General features: G+C 31.4%; 3 protein-coding genes across 3 annotated transcripts; all 3 read left to right on the top strand.

Annotated features, from left to right (window-relative positions):
* The first annotated feature begins 1,177 nt into the window (after positions 1-1,177).
* Positions 1,178-1,912, top strand: LOC135949583 (uncharacterized). The gene is made up of 2 exons (XM_065499178.1): positions 1,178-1,192; positions 1,256-1,912. Exons 1-2 carry the CDS (start codon positions 1,178-1,180, stop codon positions 1,910-1,912), a joined length of 672 nt encoding a protein of 223 aa, XP_065355250.1.
* A 6,358-nt stretch (positions 1,913-8,270) lies between these two features.
* On the top strand, positions 8,271-9,008 carry LOC135949579 (uncharacterized). Its single transcript, XM_065499175.1, has 2 exons — positions 8,271-8,285; positions 8,352-9,008. Exons 1-2 carry the CDS (start codon positions 8,271-8,273, stop codon positions 9,006-9,008), a joined length of 672 nt encoding a protein of 223 aa, XP_065355247.1.
* A 9,244-nt stretch (positions 9,009-18,252) lies between these two features.
* On the top strand, positions 18,253-18,918 carry LOC135949578 (uncharacterized). The gene has a single exon (XM_065499174.1). The coding sequence runs from the start codon at positions 18,253-18,255 to the stop codon at positions 18,916-18,918; it is 666 nt and encodes a 221-aa protein (XP_065355246.1).
* The last annotated feature ends 4,669 nt before the right edge of the window (positions 18,919-23,587 follow it).

Here is a 23,587-nt window from a genome sequence, read left to right as displayed (position 1 = left end):
GCTACAATATTCAAATAACAAATATGGGAAAAAAGGTTTTGAGTTTTGGCCAAAGAAATGGGGTTTGGAGACCTATGCGCTATGGTTTCTTGAGGAAACTTTCTTTGAATTTTCCGTAGATTGCGTTTCTGCTATACGACTTTTTACTTTTTGATCGTCCATACAATTTGACACAGCCTAATGTACATAATAATTATAGCACTAAGTTTTTATATGAATTTTGGCTTTAATATTTAGAATTTACATTAAAATTAAACATATATTTCGGGATTTCCTGGTACCCGGTAACGAACGACAAAATTGATTAATTACCGGTAATCAAACAAGTTCGGGAAAAAACCCTACTCAACACCTAGGTGAACGTTTTGAAACCACACTTTTTTTCCAAATACATATTCCGGGAAAAAAGAAACATTTTGCAACTTTAATAGAAAATATAATTCGAAATATTACATGACATTGAAAAATTAAACATTTTCTGAATAAAAACTGGGGTGATTAAACAGACAAATTATAATTTCTCACTTTTAAAATTTTTTAACCAATTTTTAAATCTCATTATATTGATAATTATTTACACATTTCGATTCTTTGACACCAAATTACAAAAATAATGTATTTTTCCCCTTGTAAGTAAATCACAAAAATTCAGAGCCGTTGTGCCACCAGTTAGCGTTATCCTATCATCCTAATAATTTATAGGATATATTTGGATACGTACCTAAATGTACAATATCTCGAGTATTTTATGATACGAATTAAATATTATGCTATTTTTGAAACGCAAATATTTATGTAAATGCAAATATGACAGTTTGATAGTTTTAACAAAGACATCAAACGATAAGAAAATACCAAACAAACGAAAACATGTTTCGGTGAGACACAAACACACAGATACACAATACAACTATGAAGCTACGAAAATGCAAGTTCATTGGCAATTAACCATAGAAATCATGAAATTTGTAGGAGGTTTTCAATAAAACCAGCATATTTCTATAAACAAATACAAATAATAATAATAATGTTTACAATAATATTTAATAAGACCTCAATGATATGTATATCGAGCTTTGAAGTATAAATAAAAGAGGTCAGCAAGTAGATAAGTATTAACAGAAACAGTTTAGATTTCAAATTGTGAGAACCTCAAGAATCAAACTATCCTAACAAAATGCGTGCTTTTATTGTAAGTCAATTAGTTGTATCAAATGTATTTACAAAGATTTATTAACATTGTTTTAATTTATAGGTTTTATGCTTGGTTGCAGTCGCTTGTGCCGACAAATTGGGTTATAACTATCAACCTGTTGGTCATTCCGATGGCGGTTTATCTTTCCAACCTGGATCTGGTGTAGGAGTTGGTGGTTTGGATACTGGTGCTTCTTATGATGCTCCTTCATACTCAGCCCCAGCTGAGTTCGACAAGGAATTCTTCTCATTCTCTGCACCCGATAGTGAATTTGATGATCCCAATGCCGCCCAAAAGATTGCTGGCAGTGTGAAACAAGGTCTCCGTGTTGTCTTCATCAAGGGACCCGAAAACAAGGGACTCGAAGATGCTGCCCTCGCTTTGGCCAAACAAGCTGCCGATCAAAAAACTGCCATCTATGTACTCAACAAACAAGCCGATATTGGAGATTTGGCCAACAGACTCAATGCCCTCAACAAGAACGGCAACAACAAACCCGAAGTTCACTTTGTCAAATACCGTACCCCTGAAGATGCCGCCAACGCTCAAAAAGCCATCCAAGGCCAATACGATTCTTTGGGCGGTCCTTCTCACTCTCACAATGGTGGCGTTGCTCCCGTCCTCAACTTTGCTTCTCAAGCCCCAGTACGCGCTCCCGCAGCTCATGCTCCCGGTAGTGCTTACTTGCCTTCATCTGTGTTCCGTCGTCGCTTGTAAGTGTTCAGAGGCACATAACCAAAGAGACTGATCTGTTATTATTTTTATCTTGTTATTAACTTTGTTTTAAGTTTTAAATCGAATAAATGTTTGTTTTAATTATATTTGTTTAAACAAATTTTATTTAATTATTCATATTGTGAGGGGTATGATAACAGCATTGTTGTTGTAAGTTGGAATCTGTGGAAGAGTGCTTCGCGTTATAAGTGTAATTATGAAGATGAAATTTACAGTACTGCACTCTGTATTTGTTCATATTATACCTACAAAATTCTAAAACACTGTCTGGCTCACGAACAGTTATCATTAGACCCCAAATATTTTGAGCAACATCATAAAACAAATTTATATTGTATTGTATGAACAAATATTTGTTTGTTTGTTTGTTGAATTTTTCATTTGACCCCGATGTAGGGTTCCTTTGGGGAAAACGTTCCCGGTTTTTTTCTGGAAATTTTCTAGAATTTCTCCTTAAAGTTCCAATTTAGATAAGTAGTAAGTTGGCAAAGAAACATATTTCACTCTACTTCGGTCATTAAGAATTAATCAAATTGAAAATTTCTGTTCTTGAAGGAAACTTCAACTTTAAGGACATTCATATTTAGAAAAAATAATAAAATTAATAGTGATAATCTTAGTTGAAAAATTTCTCTTTTGAAGATAACTTATAATGCTTTTTATTTTGTTTTTTAATTTTGTTATGATTTAAATGAAATTAAGTCTCACTGAACAAATTTTACAGTTCTGTAGAATTTAATAAAAACATTTCGAACTTTTTATAAGGTTTTTTGGATTTTTTAAAATTTTGTTCGTCGCAAATATATATAGAACTGCAGAACCACATGGGTGGGTATTGGTAAGCAATATACATAAAAAACCTTTGGTAAAGCGAAGGTTAACATGTCAAAATTCTTAAGTTTTTTTTAACTAAACAATAGAATTTATTATTTTTATACAGATTAAAACAAGGACTGTAATAATACCGATTAAATTTAGCTATTAAATGAGAAACCCTGCAAATGGTTGGACCAACATTGTACAACCAAATATAGGCTGACTTCATAAACGCATTTTGCAAAGCAACGCTGCCATGCATAGCGTTCATAAACGCAAAAGATTTTGTTTTGGCAATGTCGCAAGTTTATTATTGTATGGCAATGCTTGTCCATGCGCAGCATCTGTCAAATTTGTGAATTGCTTTTATTTATGATTCTTTACAAAACATTTATGTGTTCATGAATGTCACAAAGTATTGCTTTGCCTTGTAATTGCTATGCATTAATGCGTTTATGAAGTCGGCCATAGTTATTTTATAATTCTTTTAAAATGCTTGTAAAAGCCTAAGTCTAGTCTACCCTACTCCAATGTCAAAATGACAACAAAATTTTATTTTATTGGTGTCTCTGTAAAACACGCTCACGTCCAAAATAGACAAACAAAATTGGAAGACTTGCAAGAAAAATGTTTATTGCTCTCCTAAGCAGTTTGGTATTGAAAATCAGCAAAATCGGTTAAGTGGAACCAGAGTTATGAACCAAAATGTGAGACAACCTAAAAAAAAACTTGATAATTTTAAAATATCTTTTGTTATTTGTGCAAATATATTGCAGACAATACCATCAAATTTTGCACACGTTATTCTTATGTTAAAGGGACTAACTCTGGTAAAAATTATAAGAAACGGTTCATGATTTCACCTAGTCCCGAAATATGGTTCTATGGTCTGTAAATGCCTACAAAATTCCAGGATCCACACCAAATTCAGGAAAACTAAGTTTCGTGCTTAAAAAAATTACAACCCCAAATTTTTTGTGGATCGGCCCATATTTGACCGTAGCCCCCATATAAAGTTCACTTCCGAAAATCACTTAAATAAGCATAAATGTCTTATAAATGTCGCTATTAAGTTTAAATTCGTTATAAATGGTCTCCATATATACCAAAATCGCTATACCTAATTCTATGAAGATCGGCCAGTAATTGGTTATAGTTCCCATATAAGGACCACTTCCGAAAAACACATTAACCTAAATAAATATCTAAAAAATATCAATACAAAATTTTACACAAATCTCTAATTTATATTTAGAAATCATACTACAGGATTTTGTGAATATCGGTCCATATTTGACCATAGCTCCCATATAAGATCCACTTCCGAAACTCAGTTAAGTACTCATAAATCTCTTATAAATACCTTTATCATGCTGTAATTCGACACAAACAATAGTCATATACAAAGAAATCACTGTACCAAATTTTACGCAGATTGGCCGATAATTGGCCATAGCTCCCCTATAAGGCCCATTTCCAAAACAGATATTAACCTTAATAAATATTTAAAACAAATTGATGTTAAAATGAAATTGCGCACAGATCAGTAATTTTTATCCAGCAATCATACTACAGAATTTTCTACTCTCAATAATTTCTAAAATCCTCAATAATTTCTTACAAATTTAGTTATCAGGTTGAAATTCCAAACAAATTTGTGCAATATATACAAAAATCGATGTACCAAATTTAACGATGATAGGTCCATAATTGACCATAGCATCCAAGAGGAGTCATAGCCTCCATTAACCTGCACAAATATCCAAAATAATCTGTACTGAACCAAAATTTTACACCGATCAGTAATTTGTATCCAAGAATCGTACTACAAGATTTTTTAAATATTGATCCATAAGATCCATAATACGGCATAGCTCCCATATAAGGTCCACTCATTTTAATAGCGTTGTTTATATAAAATTCTACAAAAAAAGCCCTCAAATACTTAGGCCCATAGCTTCCATATATTAAACCGAAATAGTACACAGATCAAATCATACTACTGAATTTTGTGAATATCGGTCCATATTTGGCAACAGCTCTCATATAAATACATAAAAATCACGTTAAAATATTTTATGACAATCGAATCATAATAGGTCATAGCTCCCATATAAATCCCACAACCCAATATTTTGAAATTTGTCTAAATATATTTGTATACCTTTTTTATACTATTTCTTCACTTTAGGTTAAAAAGGAAAAATGTTTATCCAAACGTATTAACTAATTATTAAGTATATAAATTGTTAAATTTCATACGTTCCAATATGAATTTCAATTATAAATTGCTGAATTAGATACAATTTGTATGTACTTTTGAAATTAAATATTTTCTGCGTAAACTAGTCTTTCTAACAATTGTTAAGTATGTTTGTTATTTAAGTTGTTATACCATCATATTTAGGTGGAGGGTATTTAATATTCGGCACGGCCGAATATAGTACTCTTACTTGTTTTTTTCTTAAAAGACCAGATTTTCGTTTATTTCGATAAATGGTATCATATTTAGCCAAAAAACTCCACTTAAAAGAAACACGAGTTAGGACCTTTATATATTAAGGTAACGAAATGTAGAATGAAAAATGTATGAGTACAATAATAAACATAAATTCCTAACATACATATATCGTGACCTTGGGTGGTCCGATTGTAACCATTTGAAAACACACTCTTGGGAGGTGTTCCATTTTAATTCATTAATTGAGGGTATTACTTAAAAATGCGGAATTTTTTAAATTGTTTATCTTTTATTTTGAAACATATTTACAATATAAAAAAATTAAAAGTATTGGCCATTGTTAGCTATGAAGTTTTTCCATCTGTCTGGCAATATATGGATGCCGAGCCTTTCATCTTTTGAGTCCAATATCCGATACTCTGTTCCATAGTGAAGTGCATCCCAGAGAGAGAGTTATGCATCGATCGAAAGAAATATAAAGAGGGTGAGGCAAAATTTCCGAACAACCAAAATATGGCCAAATAATTTGTTTTGAGCAAAATGTTTGTTTTCTCAAAAATCTTAAAATTTAAATAGCAGGTACAGAAAAACTATAGCAGGTATTGTCATACCTTTTCATATTTTTATTCCCTATTATATTCTAAATAAACCCCAACGTGATGATGAAAAAATTCTGAAATTTGTTTAAAAAGCGGTCACCTAAGGGACTGACAAATTTGTCCGGTTTTGAGAATAGAAAATAATTACAAAGAATTTTTTTGGGACTGAAAAAAGTGTCCGTGTTTGGTACGTGCCCGCAAAGAGAGAGTACACTGTAGTTCGTTGGAATGTCTAGTTTGTTCATCATTGAAATATTTTTGAAAAAATTAAAGTTTTCAAAGTTTTAAGGACTAACCTAAAACATAATTTGGAATATCCTTGCAATACAACTTAGATATCCTTATATAGTCACCAATGTGGATATACTCAAATGAACGAGATTTTTATTTAGATTATTAATCCAGAAAATATTTAAAGGTTTGGAAGGTCGTTCATGAAATATTAAGCGAATAATACAAAGAATGGTGTAAATCATGTAAATATTAAATGTCCTATATCTTTAACTAGAGCTGCTAGAAAAGAAAAACTAATGACTCCATCGTAATTGCTTGTAATAAATTTGATAATTATTCTAACTCTATTGCAGATACTCTTTAGTAGTCACAAAGTTTTCATTTTAAAGTCATAATGTTCTGATATTGGTGTGTTAATGCAAATTCGATTGGAAAATGAATGCAGAAATTCGTTTCTAGTAAAACTTCCATTGCAACCAACTTGGAATAACTTTATATTAATTATTGTTCTTGTTATTTTATAAACTAGTTTTTAATTTTAACTTGAAAACAATTTATTCGAGTATTCGATTCATAGACAATTATTGATCGAATAATTTGTTATTCTAAATTGAAAAATTTTATTCATTCGGCGAGCAATGCTGGTGTACCTCAGGGAAGTGTTCTAGGACCAACCCTGTACTTATTATACACCTCAGACTTGCCCGAGTCCGAAGAATTAACCATTTCCACCTTTGCAGATGACACTGCAATTCTTAGTTCTCATGTAGACTTAAATGTAGCATCTGGAAACCTTGATAATTATCTCAGGCACGTGGAGACGTGGTTAAAAAATTGGAGAATACAAGTGAACGAAATTAAAAGCAAGCACATAACGTTTTCACTTAGGAGAGGAAATTGTCCACCAGTGACACTAAACAGTGTGAACATCCCACAGTCTGACCACGTTACATACCTTGGCATTCATTTAGATAGACGTCTTACTTGGCGTCGGCACATAGAAGCCAAGCGGCTCCACATGAAACTAAAAGCTTCTAATTTACACTGGCTAATCCACCACCAATCGAAATTAAGCCTTAACTGCAAAGTCATCCTGTATAAGACAGTCTTAAAACCAATTTGGACATACGGAATCCAATTATGGGGAACAGCAAGCAATACCAGTATAGATCTTATACAGAGGGCACAATCCAAAATTCTTAGAACCATGACGGGAGCTCCATGGTACATAAGAAACGAGAACATCCACAGAGACTTAGATGTACCCTTGGTCAAAGATGAATTCAGAAAAACTCGTGAAGCTTATTTATCAAAATTACATCATCGTCCGAACCCGCTCGCAAGGCTACTTACAGTAACTCAAGACAGCTCGAGGCTGCGTAGAGCTGATTTACCACTCATCTAATTTTTCCAAATATGATTCTCCACTGAGAGAACAATAACTGTTTAGTTTTAAGATTTAATTACATATTGTAAGGCCTAGAAATTAAAGGCAGGAATAATATTATAATGAACGTATAAAAAAAAATCTAATAAAATATCTATATATTTTTTCCTCGATTAGTCGAACAATTTTTATTTGAATGACACCCCTAGTACATAGTAAGTTCAGAAATACGAATCAGTCCAATACGAATATTGATGAAAAGATCCTTTAATTTAGAAAATGTTCCATCTCCATGCGAAGTACTGTAAATATTATATGTAAGTAGCATTTATAGATATTAGCCAAATACAAATCAGTCAAAACAATAATTTCTTTACACTTTGTACTTACATAATTTTACATATCACCAGTATTTTATGATACGAAATATTATTATTTGAACGTAGATATTTATGTAAATGCAAATATGACAATTTTATAGTTTAAACAAAGACATTCAACGATAAGAAAATATAAAATAAAACATGTTTCGGCCAATAAACTAAGGCTTACAGATACAAACACACAGATACACAATACAAGTATGAAGCTACAAAAATGCAAGTTCATTGGTAATTAACCATTGAAATCAAGAAATTTGTAGGAGGTTTTCAATAAAATCAACATATTTTTATAAACAAATAATAATAATGTTTACAATAATATTTAATAAGACCTCAATGATATGTATGTATATCGAACTTTGAAGTATAAATAAAAGAGGTCAGTAAGTAGAGAAGTATTAACAGAAACAGTTTAGATTTCAAATTGTGAGAACCTCAAGAACCAAACTATCCTCTCGAAATGCGTGCTTTTATTGTAAGTCAATTAGTCGTATCAAATGCATTTGCAAAGATTTGTTATTAACTTTGTTTTCATTTATAGGTTTTATGCTTGGTTGCAGTTGCTTGTGCTGACAAATTGGGTTACAACTATCAACCTGTTGGTCATTCCGATGGCGGTTTATCTTTCCAACCTGGATCTGGTGTAGGAGTTGGAGGTTTCGATACTGGTGCTACTTATGATGCTCCTTCATACTCAGCCCCCGCTGAGTTCGACAAGGAATTCTTCTCATTCTCTGCACCCGATAGCGAATTTGATGATCCCAATGCCGCCCAAAAGATTGCTGGCAGTGTGAAACAAGGTCTCCGTGTTGTCTTCATCAAGGGACCCGAAAACAAGGGACTCGAAGATGCTGCCCTCGCTTTGGCCAAACAAGCTGCCGATCAAAAAACTGCCATCTATGTCCTCAACAAACAAGCCGATATTGGAGATTTGGCCAACAGACTCAATGCCCTCAACAAGAACGGCAACAACAAACCCGAAGTACACTTTGTCAAATACCGTACCCCTGAAGATGCCGCCAACGCTCAAAAAGCCATCCAAGGCCAATACGATTCTTTGGGCGGTCCTTCTCACTCTCACAATGGTGGCGTTGCTCCCGTCCTCAACTTTGCTTCTCAAGCCCCAGTACGCGCTCCCGCAGCTAATGCTCCCGGTAATGCTTACTTGCCTTCATCTGTGTTCCGTCGTCGCTTGTAAGTGTTAAGAGGCACATAACCAAAGAGACTGATCTGTTATTATTTTTATCTTGTTAAATTTTTGTTAGTTTTTAAACGAATAAATACTGAAATGTTTTTATAAAAAAAATTATACTATTTTCTTACTTAAGCTAATTGCTGTTGAGTTCATGCAACCATTTATGATGAAAATGAGCTAAAAATGTTGAATATTATTTTCATATGAGATCCTTTGCTAAAAGTAGTTAAATAATTTTATTAATTGAAATATTTCTAAAATAAATTGAAATGGGAAACAATATATGATTCCATTTTTAATTGAATATTTGCATATTAAATATTATTCAAAATCGCTAAATATAGCATAAAGGTCTTTAATTTGGCAATGCTCAATACAAAACGTAAGTGGGAAAATACGATAAAATTATCAAATGAGCAAACCAATTGATGATTGTGCATCAAAAACACAATCGGAGGTTTCATTTTAAACATTAGAAATGCGATTTTATACAAGGCAGCACTGCAATAATGCACTTTGTTGTTATGTATGGGCGTAGCAAATGTCAAAAACAGCTGATTATGAGAACACGGCGAATAAAATAAATGAAAAATTTTGTGTCAACATTAGAAGCCATTTCATCTCAGGGTGGAGAAAGAGCTCGTGCGTCATTGTCATTATCGCTTAAGGGCAATCAGGCCGTCCCTTTTTCGCTGCCTTCGAGAGTTTTGCGGCTCACTCTCGCATTGGATAATGTTTGGCGTCGTCTAACTGTACCGCGTTACAGTTTCTCGATGTTTGCATTGTCCACATGCAATGATTTTTGGTTTTCATAACCTAACTTTTTAATAAATGATTTAAAGTTCCAGCTTCCTATATGAAGTTATAGGTCGACTGGGAACTAAAATCAACGTGGGATAACCTGGCAATTTGAGAGTTTTCAACTACGCCAACCAAATTTAAATTTCAAAAAAAAATCATTAGAAGCCAATTTTTGACTTATTTAAATATTAATTATCTTTAAGTTCTATTTAAATAAGAAAATGAGTTTTTCATCGACAGCTTACTTTTGTTATCTGTTTTTGCAGCGCTCAATATTTTTACAGCATCTAGCAAAAACTATACTTCCGATGCATGGAAATTGAGGATTCTTTTGTGCATTCCTACCAATAATTTTATTTTTTAATTACCTCTTTTTCTTATTGGGCAAAATGTATTGTTTTGGTTGAACATGTGTTTTATGTAAAATAATAATTTTTGATATTTAGTATTGCTACCATACTTTTATCTTATTTATATAAGAAAAGTTATATACAATTATTTATTGTAGCACTGAAAAACTCGAACTGTATTTAAATACCATTTAATTTAAAGTAAAAAATTAACTAAATAAGTATATAAATACGAAGTCAATAACTGGCCATATGAAATACTTTTAAAATTAATATTTTCTTAAAAAAAAACTAGGAACTGGATAACTGGATACATTTATAAAGGCCGTCACAAATGGTTAAGTGAAAGACATACTCTGAACAAAAAGCGATTATGCTTGAAAAGCGACGAAATCTGTGGCTTGCTTTTCGACTAATTGGCGTAATATAGGCATATCATTGAGCATTAATGAAACATTTCATCCGCATCTAATAATATTAGATAAAAAAAGTTATCTACACATATTCTGGCGGTTTTAAAGAAGTGCATCTGAAATATCTCACTCCATTTTTTCTCCTACCATGTTATTTTGAAACCAAACACGCATTTTTATAGAAATGCTACTATTTTTACACTTACACTATAAAATTAAACTTAATAACATAGTTTTTGTTACAATTACATTTGATAATATCCTTTTATTATATTAACACGTTAGCAGTCCAAGGCAACGACTGAGGATTGCCACTTTTTTTACAAAAATATACACAGCCCATATATGGGCTGTTATATTTTATACACAGTTAACGTGTTAAATAATAATTGTAAAAAGTACTTTGACATTTTCTAGAACAAAACGAGAGAAAAAAAATTATCAGTTGATTGACTGACAACACCTTCTATAAATTCGCCTTGAACTTTACAATAAATTTACCAATGTGGAATGTTCGGTTTGTGCCGACCACTGACGTAAAGTATGTAACCCTAAAAATAATTTTAACTAAAAAGAATATTACAATATTTGGTCGAATTCAACTCTGATGTAGAATGGATTTTCTGAAATTATGTAATATATATCCAGCATTAGTGTATCCAAAACCGAATACCGGTCAACCGTTTTTTTTTTTCAACTTTGTAAAATCGACTGGTTTCGCCTTTTTTACTGTAGACCGTTTTCAACGAAGTACTTTTTAAAGCTTATTTGAACATATTACTTAAAAATATTTTGATAAATTTTATAAAAATATTCATATATTTTTTAGAAAATTTAAATTTATTAATTCGAATTCGTAAAATAATTCGTAAAAATATAAAATAATTGCATTGAGTTAGACGCCTTAAAAACTCGTAAGAGTACTATATTCGGCCGTGCCGAATCTTAAATACCCTCCACCTAAATATGATGGTATAACAACTAAAATAATATAACAATTGTTAGAAAGACTAGTTTACTCAGAAGACATTTTATTTCAAATGTACAAAATTTTTTTTCTAATTCAGCAATTTACAATTGAAATTCTTATTAGAACGTATGAAATTTAACAATTTATATACTTAATAATTAGTTAATACGTTTGGATCAACATTTTTTCCTGTTAACCTCAAGTGAAGAAAAAGAGTATAAAAAGGGTATACAAATATATTTAGACAAATTTAAAAATATTTGGTTGTGGGACTTATATGGGAGCTATGATCAATTATGATTTGATTGTCATAAAATATTTTAACGTGATTTGTATGTATTTATATGGGAGCTGTGGCCAATTATAGACCGATATTCACAAAATTCAGTAGTATGATTTTTGAATACAAATTACTGATCTGTGTACTATTTTGGTTGAATATATGGAAGCTATGACCTATTATGATCCCAAATATTTGAGGGCTATTTTTATAGAATTTCATATAAACAACGCCATTATCAAAAGTGGACATTATATGGGATATATGGTTAATTATGGACCAATATTTTAAAAATCTTGTAGTACGATTCTTGGATACAAATTAGTGATCGGTGTAAAATTTTGGTTCAGTAAAGATTTTTTTGGATATTTGAGAAGGTGTTTCCCTGAAGTGGTTCTTATATGGAGGCTATGACCAATAATGGGTCTACCATCATAGAATTTGGTACATCGATTTTTGTATATATTGAATAAGTTTGTTTCGATTTTCAACCTGATAACTATAGTTGTAAGAAATTTATGAGGATTTTAGTGATTTTCGGGAGTGGACCTTATATGGGAGCTTTGGTTAAATATGGACCGATATTCAAAAAATTCAGAAGTATGATTACTGGATACAAATATACTGATCTGTGCGTTATTACATTTTGATATCGATATGTTTTAAATATTTTTTAAGGTTAATATCTTTTTCGGAAATGGGCCTTATATGGGAAGCTATGACCAATTATCGGCCAATCTGCATAAAATTTGGTAAAGTGATATCTATATATATGAGTATTATTTTTGTCGAATTTTAGCATGATAAAGATATTTATAAAAGATTTATGAGTACTTAACTGATTTTCGGAAGTAGACCTTATATGGGAGCTATGGTCAAATATGGACGGATATTCATAAAATCCTGTAGTACGATTTCTAAGTATAAATTATGGATCTATGTAAAATTTTGTTTTGATATTGATATCTTTTAGATATTTATGTAGGTTAATGTGTTTTTCAGAAGTGGTCCTTATATGGGAGCTATAACCAATTATCGGCAGATCTTCATAGAATTAGGTACAGCGATATATATATGGTATATATGGGGACTATTTGTAACGAATTTCAACTTAATAGCGATATTTATAAGACATTTATGCTTATTGAAGGGATTTTCGGTAGTGAACATTATATGGGCGCTATGGTGAAATATGGGCCGATCCACATAAAATTTGGTGTTGTAATTTTTTTAATCACGAAACTTATTTTTCCTGAATTTTGTGTAGATACTGCAATTTTGTAGGCATTTACAGACCATAGAACCATATTTCGGAAAGAAATTTGTATGGGGGCTAGGAGAAATCATGGACCGATTCTTATAATTTTTGCCAGAGTTAGTCTTTATAACATAAAAATAACGTGTGTAAAATTTTATGGTATTATCTTATATATATTTGCACAAATAACAAAAACTATGTTAAAATTATCAAGTTTTTTTAGGTTATCTCATATTTTGGTTCATAACTCTGGTTCCACATAACTGATTTTGCTGATTTTCAATACCAAACTGCTTAGGAGAACAATAAACACTTTTTTTGTAAGTCTACCAATTTTGTTTGCCTATTTTGGACGTGAGCGTGTTTTACACAGACAGATAGACGGACATGGCTCAATCGACTTAGAATTTCATATGGATCAATAATATATATACTTTGTTGGGTCTCAGATGAATATTTTTCAATGTTACACACGGAATGACAAACTTATATATACCCTCATTCACCACTTATGGTGGTGGAGGGTATAAAAATAAAAAGGAAAATAAATCTGTAATTTATAAACCCAAATTCCGGATATAATAAATCTACGAATGCCTATACAGATAGGTTTAGTTGATTATTTAGTCTAACTTCAAATAAAATGTACAATCTCTGTACTTTATCCGATCTCATAGTTAGTATTTCTAAAAATAGAATTAATATGTATAAAGACAGTAACTTCAGCTTAAACATTTATATCTGATCAAAACAATCTAAAAATATACAGCATAGAGATACACACACATTTTACGAGAAAACATTTTTAAACTGAAGATGTCAGTTTAATTCTTGGCCAGACATGTATTCAATATTTTATGTCGCCAACCATAACATAATTCCACACTATAAAGCTAAATACTAGTTTTAATAAAAAAAAACAAACTACAGTAGTTTTTTTCATACCAATATCAACCCCCAATCTTAATTGCACATTATTTATGGTATTTTAGAAAAATCAAATTTGCATTTAAACCAATTTCTATTGTTTGAAATAACAAGCATATAATTTAAATTCCAGTTCTTTTTATTATGACTATAAAAGAAAATTATATTTTATTTATAAAAAAATATTTAAATAATTCTAGGTTATTATCTTTTAGTAGTTCTTTAAACTAGTTCTTATTTTAACATATACAAATATTGCATATAAAGGAAATTGAAGAAAGAATTTGATTTCTTAATTTTATTATAATTTTACTACATATATACTCAAATAAGTACTGCATAGTGTTAATGAACTTACTTAAGTATAATACAAATTTCAATTAAAAAAATAATTATAATATGAGGAGCCGCAAAATTACAAATTGATTTTTTTTGGTAATTTTATAATATTTGGGTTGAAATCTTATAGAAAAAATCAATTTCCAAAAATTTTGCTCAGCTGATCCCCATATTTCATGAGCTATGTCTGATATAATAAAGAGCTTTACGAAATTCGTAGACTTACTTGCTTGAAATTTTGCAAATAGAGTCCTGTGATCACTACAAGAACATTCCGTAGTCGATTACTTGGAATAATTATCAGTGTTGTAGTTCGAGACAGTCGTATTCAGGCCACATGTCCCTTGTTGTCGCACATCGGCCTGACTATCAGTATTAATTCATGCCAGTTCGTGACCGACGCTGAGATCTTAGCCTGGTTTGGTTGTCTAAAAGACTATCTGGAAGTGGAATTGTTGGTAGTTCTTCCAGGCAGCCGCATATTATTGCATAGTCGAAAGTCGTTCACAGTAGTATCTAGTCTCATGGCAGCTCTGAATGCATCGCTTTTGGTATGGGATTAACGACCATGTGGAAAAGCCATTCGGTGTTCCTGGTTGTAATATGGGAATAATTCCTTGCGAAGAGTACAATATAAGTATTGGCGGGGGATTCACTCTAAGTCGAGTGTTTATTCGTTGCGAGAAAGTGTCCACATATTTCCAGATACTGCCATGGAGTCATCATCCGCATACGTCTTGTAATCCAAAGAGTCGAACTCCATGTGTAGCTTATTTATAGCAAGATTCTATAGGAGATAATCAAATGAAGGCAAAAATAGACTAATCGATCAATTCCGGGCTGACATCTAAGTTCAAGAGGGTCACAAATAGCATCTGAAGCATAGACTCAACAGATTTTCCTTTAATGTAGACGTATAATAAGTAGTAGGGTAGAATCGATATTCTCAAATGAACATCAATCACCTGTTTTTGGATTTAGTATTGGGTGTATGACTTAAAAATGCGGGATTTTTTCGAATTTTTAGCTTATATTTTGAAATATTTGTACAATATAAATTTGTTCAAAGTATTTGCCATTGTTAGCTATGACATGTCCCATCTTTCTTGCAACATATTAATTCCTAGCCAAAATAACAGATCCAGAGGTAGCGTTCTGCATCGATCGAAACAAATATTAGTTGGAAGGGGCACGGTTTGGACTATAAATCTGGTGAGGCAAAACTTACCAACCACTTCATTCTAAATGCGTTTTAACAAATATTTCAATATGTGGCCGAGCGTTGTCACGATGGAATATAACAGTTTCGTGTCTGGCCGCATATTCTGGGTGCAAATGCTGACTTCAAATAAATCAGTTGCGTTCGGTACAGGTTCCAGATTTCAGCAGTTCACACCAAATACAAAGCATTACCTTAGCGATATGGATATTTAGCATTGGTTAGCTATGACATGTCCCATCTTTCTTGCAACATATTAATTCCTAGCCAAAATAACAGATCCAGAGGTAGCGTTCTGCATCGATCGAAACAAATATTAGTTGGAAGGGGCACGGTTTGGACTATAAATCTGGTGAGGCAAAACTTACCAACCACTTCATTCTAAATGCGTTTTAACAAATATTTCAATATGTGGCCGAGCGTTGTCACGATGGAATATAACAGTTTCGTGTCTGGCCGCATATTCTGGGTGCAAATGCTGACTTCAAATAAATCAGTTGCGTTCGGTACAGGTTCCAGATTTCAGCAGTTCACACCAAATACAAAGCATTACCTTAGCGATATGGATATTTAGCATTGGTGTCGATTTGGCTGGTTGGCCGGGCTTCATGTACGATCTCTTACGCTTCAGGTTATCGTAATGGATCCATATTTCATCGCAAGTAATGATTCGGTGCCAAACTGATTTTCTTTTATAGCGTTCAAGCAGCATTTCAGACATACAAAATCGTTTTTCAAGGTCTATTAGCTTCAATTTATATATTACCCAATTTCTGTGCTATTGGATTCGTATGGATTTTGCAAGCTCTTGTTGAGTTTTGCAACAATCTTCATGGAGTAATGCCTCCAATTCTTGATCTTCAAACTTTTTTGGCTGGCATAGTTGTCTTCCATCACCACTTCTTCACCGAACAAACAATCTCCCGCATGTTGAAACTGATGAAAAACATTGGTGAGTATTCGGTGAAGTAAAGTAAAACTTCCTGCATATGACGATTCGTTGGTACAAAGTTCGACATTTTCAAAGCAAAAAAAAATCGTTCTTGTTTACGCTGTAATGTTCAATAACTAAGTGGGAATAAATGATAGATATGTACCCTTCAAAATGACCTATAAGTTATTAAAAACAAAAACCGAGCTCAAGGTATACACCGTATATTGTAAATCCCGCAATTATAAGTAATAATATCCGAGTATATTCTGAGTTCTTATAAAATTCTAAGACTATCTATCCAGCTATGTCCGTGGATCTGTACGGAATGAAGTTTTCCCCAAACATTATTTGTTAATCATAAAATGTTTGGTATTGAAAATGGGCAACAATGAGACCACCTCCATAAAAGTTGATATTTTTCAATAATTGTTTGCTATTTTCTTCAAATATATTGCATTCCGATCAGATTCTGTTGAAAATGTTTGAAAGACAACACGAATTTGTTTAAACTATCATAATACATTAAGACATTATGATAATATGACTTAATAGCAGACCGTTTGAATCCCCCAAATATTTTTTAAAATAAACTCAGATATAAAATTGAACCTTTCCTCCAAAGTTGCACATTTTTCACGATTGCAGAACATAAGAGAGCTCAAGAGAGGGCCTATAATGTTGCCTATTATGTTGCAGGATTGTATTATGTTGCAGTCCATTTTGCTGTCATTGTCCTTACAATGGAGGACATCGGTTTCAATTGAGAAATCAGACAAGTTGGTATCCATAATATCCTGTATTCCAAAGGTTTTCTGTACAAAATATGGAAGGGTCTTTGACAAGATATTAAGTAAATGGCTTTAAATATTTGAATATTGCATTTATTTCTTTCCTATTGTTTTAGGTTCCTTAATTTCTTAATGAGCTGAGAATTTCTATTTTATTTCTACACTTAAATGAAATATCTTGCAATGTGTACCGATGCATTTATTAACATTATTTATAGATTTATTTAATAAAAAAAACACATATGATGAAATGATTTCTATGAATCATTAGTCAGTCAATGCTGATGGTAACAAGTAATTATTGTCCTTGATCGGTTAGTGAAGTACACAATTTTCGGCCTTAATCGGACATGGCTTCCTTGCTTGGTTTTATTTAGTAAATATATGTTTTATATACAATAATTAAATCTTCATGGTTTCATAAATTATCATATTTATTAATATTTATCAAAAACTTTTTAGTTTAATTTAAAACTTAAATGTTTGTTTGTTTTTTTTAATACAAATAAATTTATTCAAATTTTGTTTCGTTCGCTTTCATGATTTTATGTTCGATATTAATTAGTTTCTATTATGTTACAACTTATATGAACATTGGCAAAGTTATTAAATATGTTTTGATAATTATTATGCATTAATTAATAACAAAATAAAGACAATAAAAAATCATCGAGCAACAACAAAGACTTCGTTATAATTTACTGTATGAATCACTGAGGAATGCGGTTGATAGACATTAACATTAAAGCGGCATCATTTAACAAACTAGAGAAGTAACCTGATTAACATTTATCAAAATTAATTAACTGCGAATTAAACTACATATTTCCAAAAAAAATAAAAAATTATTTAATGGTAGGTATTGAAATAGTAATGAGTATAAAAATTAAAACATCTTTAAAGAATTAGATTATTCTAAAAGAACATTTCTTCATTGAAGTTTAACGCGAAAACGTCGGATAATAAAAATGCGTAGTTTTATTGTATTGTGTTTGGTGGCTGTGGCTTGCGCCGACAAATTGGGCTACAATTACAGACCTGTCGACCACTCAAACTCAGGATTATCTTTCACACCTGGTTCCGGTGTAGGTGGTGGATTTTCTGGGCCTGCTTCTTATGATGCTCCCGGCACTGCTGCTGAATACCAAAAGGAATTCTATACATTCAGTGCACCCGAAGGTGCTTTCGATGATGCAGATGCAGCTCAAAAGATTGCTGGTGCATTGAAAAAGAATCTACGCGTTGTGTTCATTAAGAATCCAGAAAACAAGGGTTACGAAAACGCTGTACTTGCCCTGGCTAAACAAGCTGCTCAACAAAAGACCGCCATCTATGTTCTCAACAAACAACATGACATCTCTGCCTTGGCCGATAAATTCAACGCCCTCAACAACAACAAGAACAACAAACCTGATGTACACTTTGTCAAATACCGTACTCCTGAAGATGCTGCCAACGCTCAAAGAGCCATTCAAAGCCAATATGATTCTTTGGGAGGTTCTTCTCAAAACCACAATGGTGGCGTTGCACCTGTTCTTAACTTTGCTTCTCAAGCCCCCATCCGCCACGGATCAGTTCAATCACCTAACAGTGCCTACCTGCCATCCTCTGTATTGCGTCGTTTCCGTTATTAAAAAGTGTTAATTGTTCGAATTTACGACTGAAATGTAATAAAATTGTTATTGTTATAAAACTTATTTATTTAAAATAAAAAAAAAATAAATTAAACAATGTTTTTTAATTGAAAAAAAATAAGATTTGAAATTTAAATGTGTGGTTCTTAGAAAAATTTTAACTTATTTTATAATGAAACAAGACAAAACTTTAACTTATGATTTTGTGGCCAATATTTTGTACTTTGCACACGATAATAAATTTGTAACAAGCCTGCGGTGCATTGAAATAATTCCGCTACGTCAAATTAGTTAGCCACTGAGAACTACTTGTAGTGAATTTTAAACCCACGACGTTATTGACCGGCGAATTTAAAATGGGGATGTCATTGCAGTTGGCCGATTGCACAAAACTTCGTTATTAAATTCAATACTGCAGCATTTGAGAAAATAAAGGGAAACAATGTATTTTTTAGTCAGCGGAACTCATAAAAATTTATTTTATGGTCAATGAATACCAAAATTATTACCCAACATACTCCAGATCCAAATGTTTCCCGATTTTCTCCATTTTCCATTATTGGACTAGCGACAAATGTATGTATCAAATAAAAAAAATATTTGTTTAAAAATCACGACTGACTAAAAACTTATTGAATTGGAATTTTAAAAAGAGGTTTAATTTATACTTTTTGAAAAGCTAACTTCACACAAAATATTTTAAAAAGAAATTTGAAAATTTTTGATACCGATGGGACCAGGTCCATCCAAAAAGGTCTATTTTTTATGTAAAATTCAACTTTAAGGCAAAAATTCTCAAATCGTATATTCGATATCAAAATATAGTAACCCATATTAAATAATCCAGACCCTTTATGGATATCACAGCAAAAAACAAAAAAAATCCTATTTTTGGGATTTTTCAAAACTTTTTTGGGAATTGCGGGATTTCTGGTGACAAGTTTCAAAATGCGTTTTTATTTTTGCATTTTCAATAGAAAAATCTATATACATAACTGCAAAATTTGACTAACAATATTCATAAATAAAAATTAGATATCAATTTGCAAAATGTGTATCTTCGCAAAAACTCAATAAAAAACATATTTTTTGTCACATTTTTCAAAAAAGTATTCCATGAATTTTTTAGTTGTCAAATGTTATATATATTTTTGAAAAATATATAAAATCCCCTAACAATTGATATATAACATTGTCTTTTTACGTGGCAAATTAATAACGGAAAACTTAACATCGCGCAGAGAATTTACTGATTTGCAACAATTTTTTTTCACAATTAAACAGTTATTTACAAACAAACAGCTGTTTACTAAATTCAAAAACTGTTAATTCACATTAGTGTGCTGTTTATGCAAATTAACCTAAAATAGCTAGCTAAAAAGTCATATTATTAGTGTTTTTAAAAAACCGGTTTGTCGGTTAATCGAAAATTGGCCTTTTTTATAAAACCAATTTTTCGATTAACCGACATCGAAAAAACCGTTTAAACCGGTTCACTGTGGTTCCAAATCAAAATCTAGGTGGACAAAATTATTTGACGCTCTTTTTATATAGAATTCGTGTCTTCGATTCCAAAAAAAATGTTTTCATGTGTTTCTGAAACTAAATTTTTAAAAAGATCTGTATTTACTATATTTCAAGTTACAGTAAGGTCTAGATATATAAAAATCAATAATAAAAAACAAAATATTTCTAAAAATTCCATTCCGTAAAAATTAAAAAATTAAAAATACAAAGACATTCCCCAGAAGTTTCTTTAAATGTTGTATATCGTCACCTAAAATGCAAAATAACGTAACATCACTTTTCATAAGTTTATAGGAGAAGCAAAAAACGATATAAAATGAAATCTACTGGAGATATTGAAACAAAATTTTCAAATCTGAATTACAATGACTCTAGAAATATATTTTATGAAAAAAATTATTTTTTTCCAAACACACTTTGTGGCTTACCATTTTTTTAATTGTTATTTTCTGAAACAAAAAAACGTATCATCAATATAAATTTTTAAGAAAAAATAAAAACTTAAATAAAAATATTTTTTTTATTTTAAATAAAAGCAGTTTATATATACATTTTTAATTTTATTACGTTTTTTTTATTTCAATTACAAACAACTACTTTTTTAAACTAAAAAAGTTTCTTCATTAAATTTTCATTAAGACTGCAAAAAATATTAAATTGCAACAAATTTATTAAAAACAAGTAAGAAAGTACGGTCGGTCAAACCCGACCATATAATACCCTACACCAAGTAAATGAGTAAAAATATTTTTCTTTTAAAATATCAATAGTTTATATTCATGAGTGATTTTCGGAAGTGGGCCTTATATGGGAGTTATGATCAATTATGGACCGATCACCATGAAATTAGGTCGTGTGTTTTATGTCTATATTAAATTTAACTATGTTGAATTTTGTGTGTATACCAACATTTTTAAGCGATTTATGCACGTTAAAGTGATTTTCGGAAGCGGGTCTATATGGGAGCTATGACTAATTATGGACCGATCGTAACAAAATTTGGTGACATGAATTTTGTATATATAAAACTTATTTGGAGCGAAATTTGTGTAGATACATAGATAAATTAAACATTTATGACCGATAAAGTCCAATTTCGAGGGGACTTTGTATGGGGGCTAGGTGAAATAATGGACCGAATGGATAGGCTTGGTCCTTGGGCCGAAAAAGTAATATGTACTAAATTTGATCGAAATATCTTCAAAATTGCGACCTGTACTCTGCGCACAAGGTTTACATGGACAGCCAGCCAGCCAGCCGGCCAGCCAACCAGACGGACGGACGGACGGACATCGTTTAATCGACTCAGAAAGTGATTCTAAGTCGATCGGTATACTTTAAGGTGGGTGTTAGACTAATATTTTTGGGCGTTACAAACATCTGCACAAACGCATAATACCCTCCCCACTATGGTGGTGTAGGGTATAACAAATTAGGATACTACCTAAAATAAGGTAAAAATAATTTATTAATTAATTACTCAAAGCGTATACGTTATTTTGTTTAAGAAAATCATACACTTGATGTTACTTAAGTTTTAATTTTGGTTATAACTTGGTTATTTTTGATAGTAAAAGTTTAAAATTTTGTACACATATGTAATATGATGTAGTGAATCGTAATCAATAATAAAATTAATTTCGAATTTTTTGATGATACGTTGTTTTGCATTTTAGGTGACGATATAGTCATTGGACGGGCTTCGACGGTAATTTTTTTTGGCAAGCTATATAACATTCTTAGAAAAAAAAATATCAGTATATTTGAGACCAAAGTTTAAAGGACTATAACAGAAAAATGGGGAGGACCATAAATATAAGATATACACTTAATAAAAGCCTAAATCAATATTTATCTATGTTTTGAAGCATGAATTTCTATATGGTAAAACAATTGAGATACATATATGTAATTTAGTAAAGCAGTAAAATATTAAAAAAACAAGTAAGAAAGTATGGTCGGTCAAGCCCGACAATTTTTCTTTTAAAATTTCAATAAATTATATTTTTGAGTGATTTTCGGAAGTGCGCCTTATATGGGAGCTATGACCAATTATGGACCGATCACCATGAAATTAAGTCGTGTGATTTATGTCTATATGAAAGTTATATATGGTGAATTTTGTGTGTATTCCTACATTTGTAAGAGACTTATGCACGTTAAGTGATTTTCGGAAGTGGGTCTATATGGGAGCTATGACTAATTATGGACCGATCGTAACAAAATTTGGTGACATGGATTTTGTATATATAAAACTAATTTGGTGCGGAATTTGTGGAGATACATATATAAATTAAACATAAATTCCAATTTCGGAAGGACATTTGTATGGGGGCTAGATGAAATAATGGATCGATTTCAGCCACTTTCAATAGGCTTGGTCATTGGGCAGAAAAAATAATATGTACCAAATGTGATCGAAATATCTTCAAAATTGCGACATGTACTCTGCGCACAAAGTTTACATGGACAGCCAGCCAGACGGACGGACATCGTTTGATCGACTCAGAAAGTGATTCTAAGTCGATCGGTATACTTTAAGGTGGGTGTTAGACTAATATTTTTGGGCATTACAAACATCTGCATAAACGCATTATACCCTCCCCACTATTGTGGTGTAGGGTATAATTAACGAAAATATGATTCAAAATTGTTTGAATTTCTCTGACGCTTCTGTCGAGAAAACGAAATGTCCAATTGAAAAACCCATTTGTATTGGAGGAGAGCAGATTGTCAGCTTCCGAAAAAACTTCGTTTTTCCTAATTCTGAAGATACCGATTTTCATAATTTTGTCCACCTAGATTTTGATTTGGAACCACAGTGCGGTTAACCGTCATATATGTGTAGAAAACATAAAATGTCCTATAAAGTATACATAGCTTTAAAATTTTGGTTTTTAGTAGCCAGGAGTGGTTAATATTAAATAACTATAAATATACAAAAGTGCTAAGTCCATTTTATTTTGTGAAAATTTCAAAATTATTATCTCAGTCAAATGGAATTGAGTATAAATATGTTACTAAATATATAATACTGGTTTTAATTATTGGTTTATTCATTAAATTTCAACCAAAAATTGTAAATTAATTTTTTAATTAAATATTTGATAATTCTGAAATTTATTATAACCTCGACTATCTG

Source organism: Calliphora vicina, chromosome 1 (assembly GCF_958450345.1).
Source record: "Calliphora vicina chromosome 1, idCalVici1.1, whole genome shotgun sequence".
NCBI lineage: Eukaryota > Metazoa > Arthropoda > Insecta > Diptera > Calliphoridae > Calliphora > Calliphora vicina.
The sequence above is the reverse complement of the archived record's forward strand: the minus strand, read 5'-3'. Positions and strand labels throughout refer to the sequence as shown.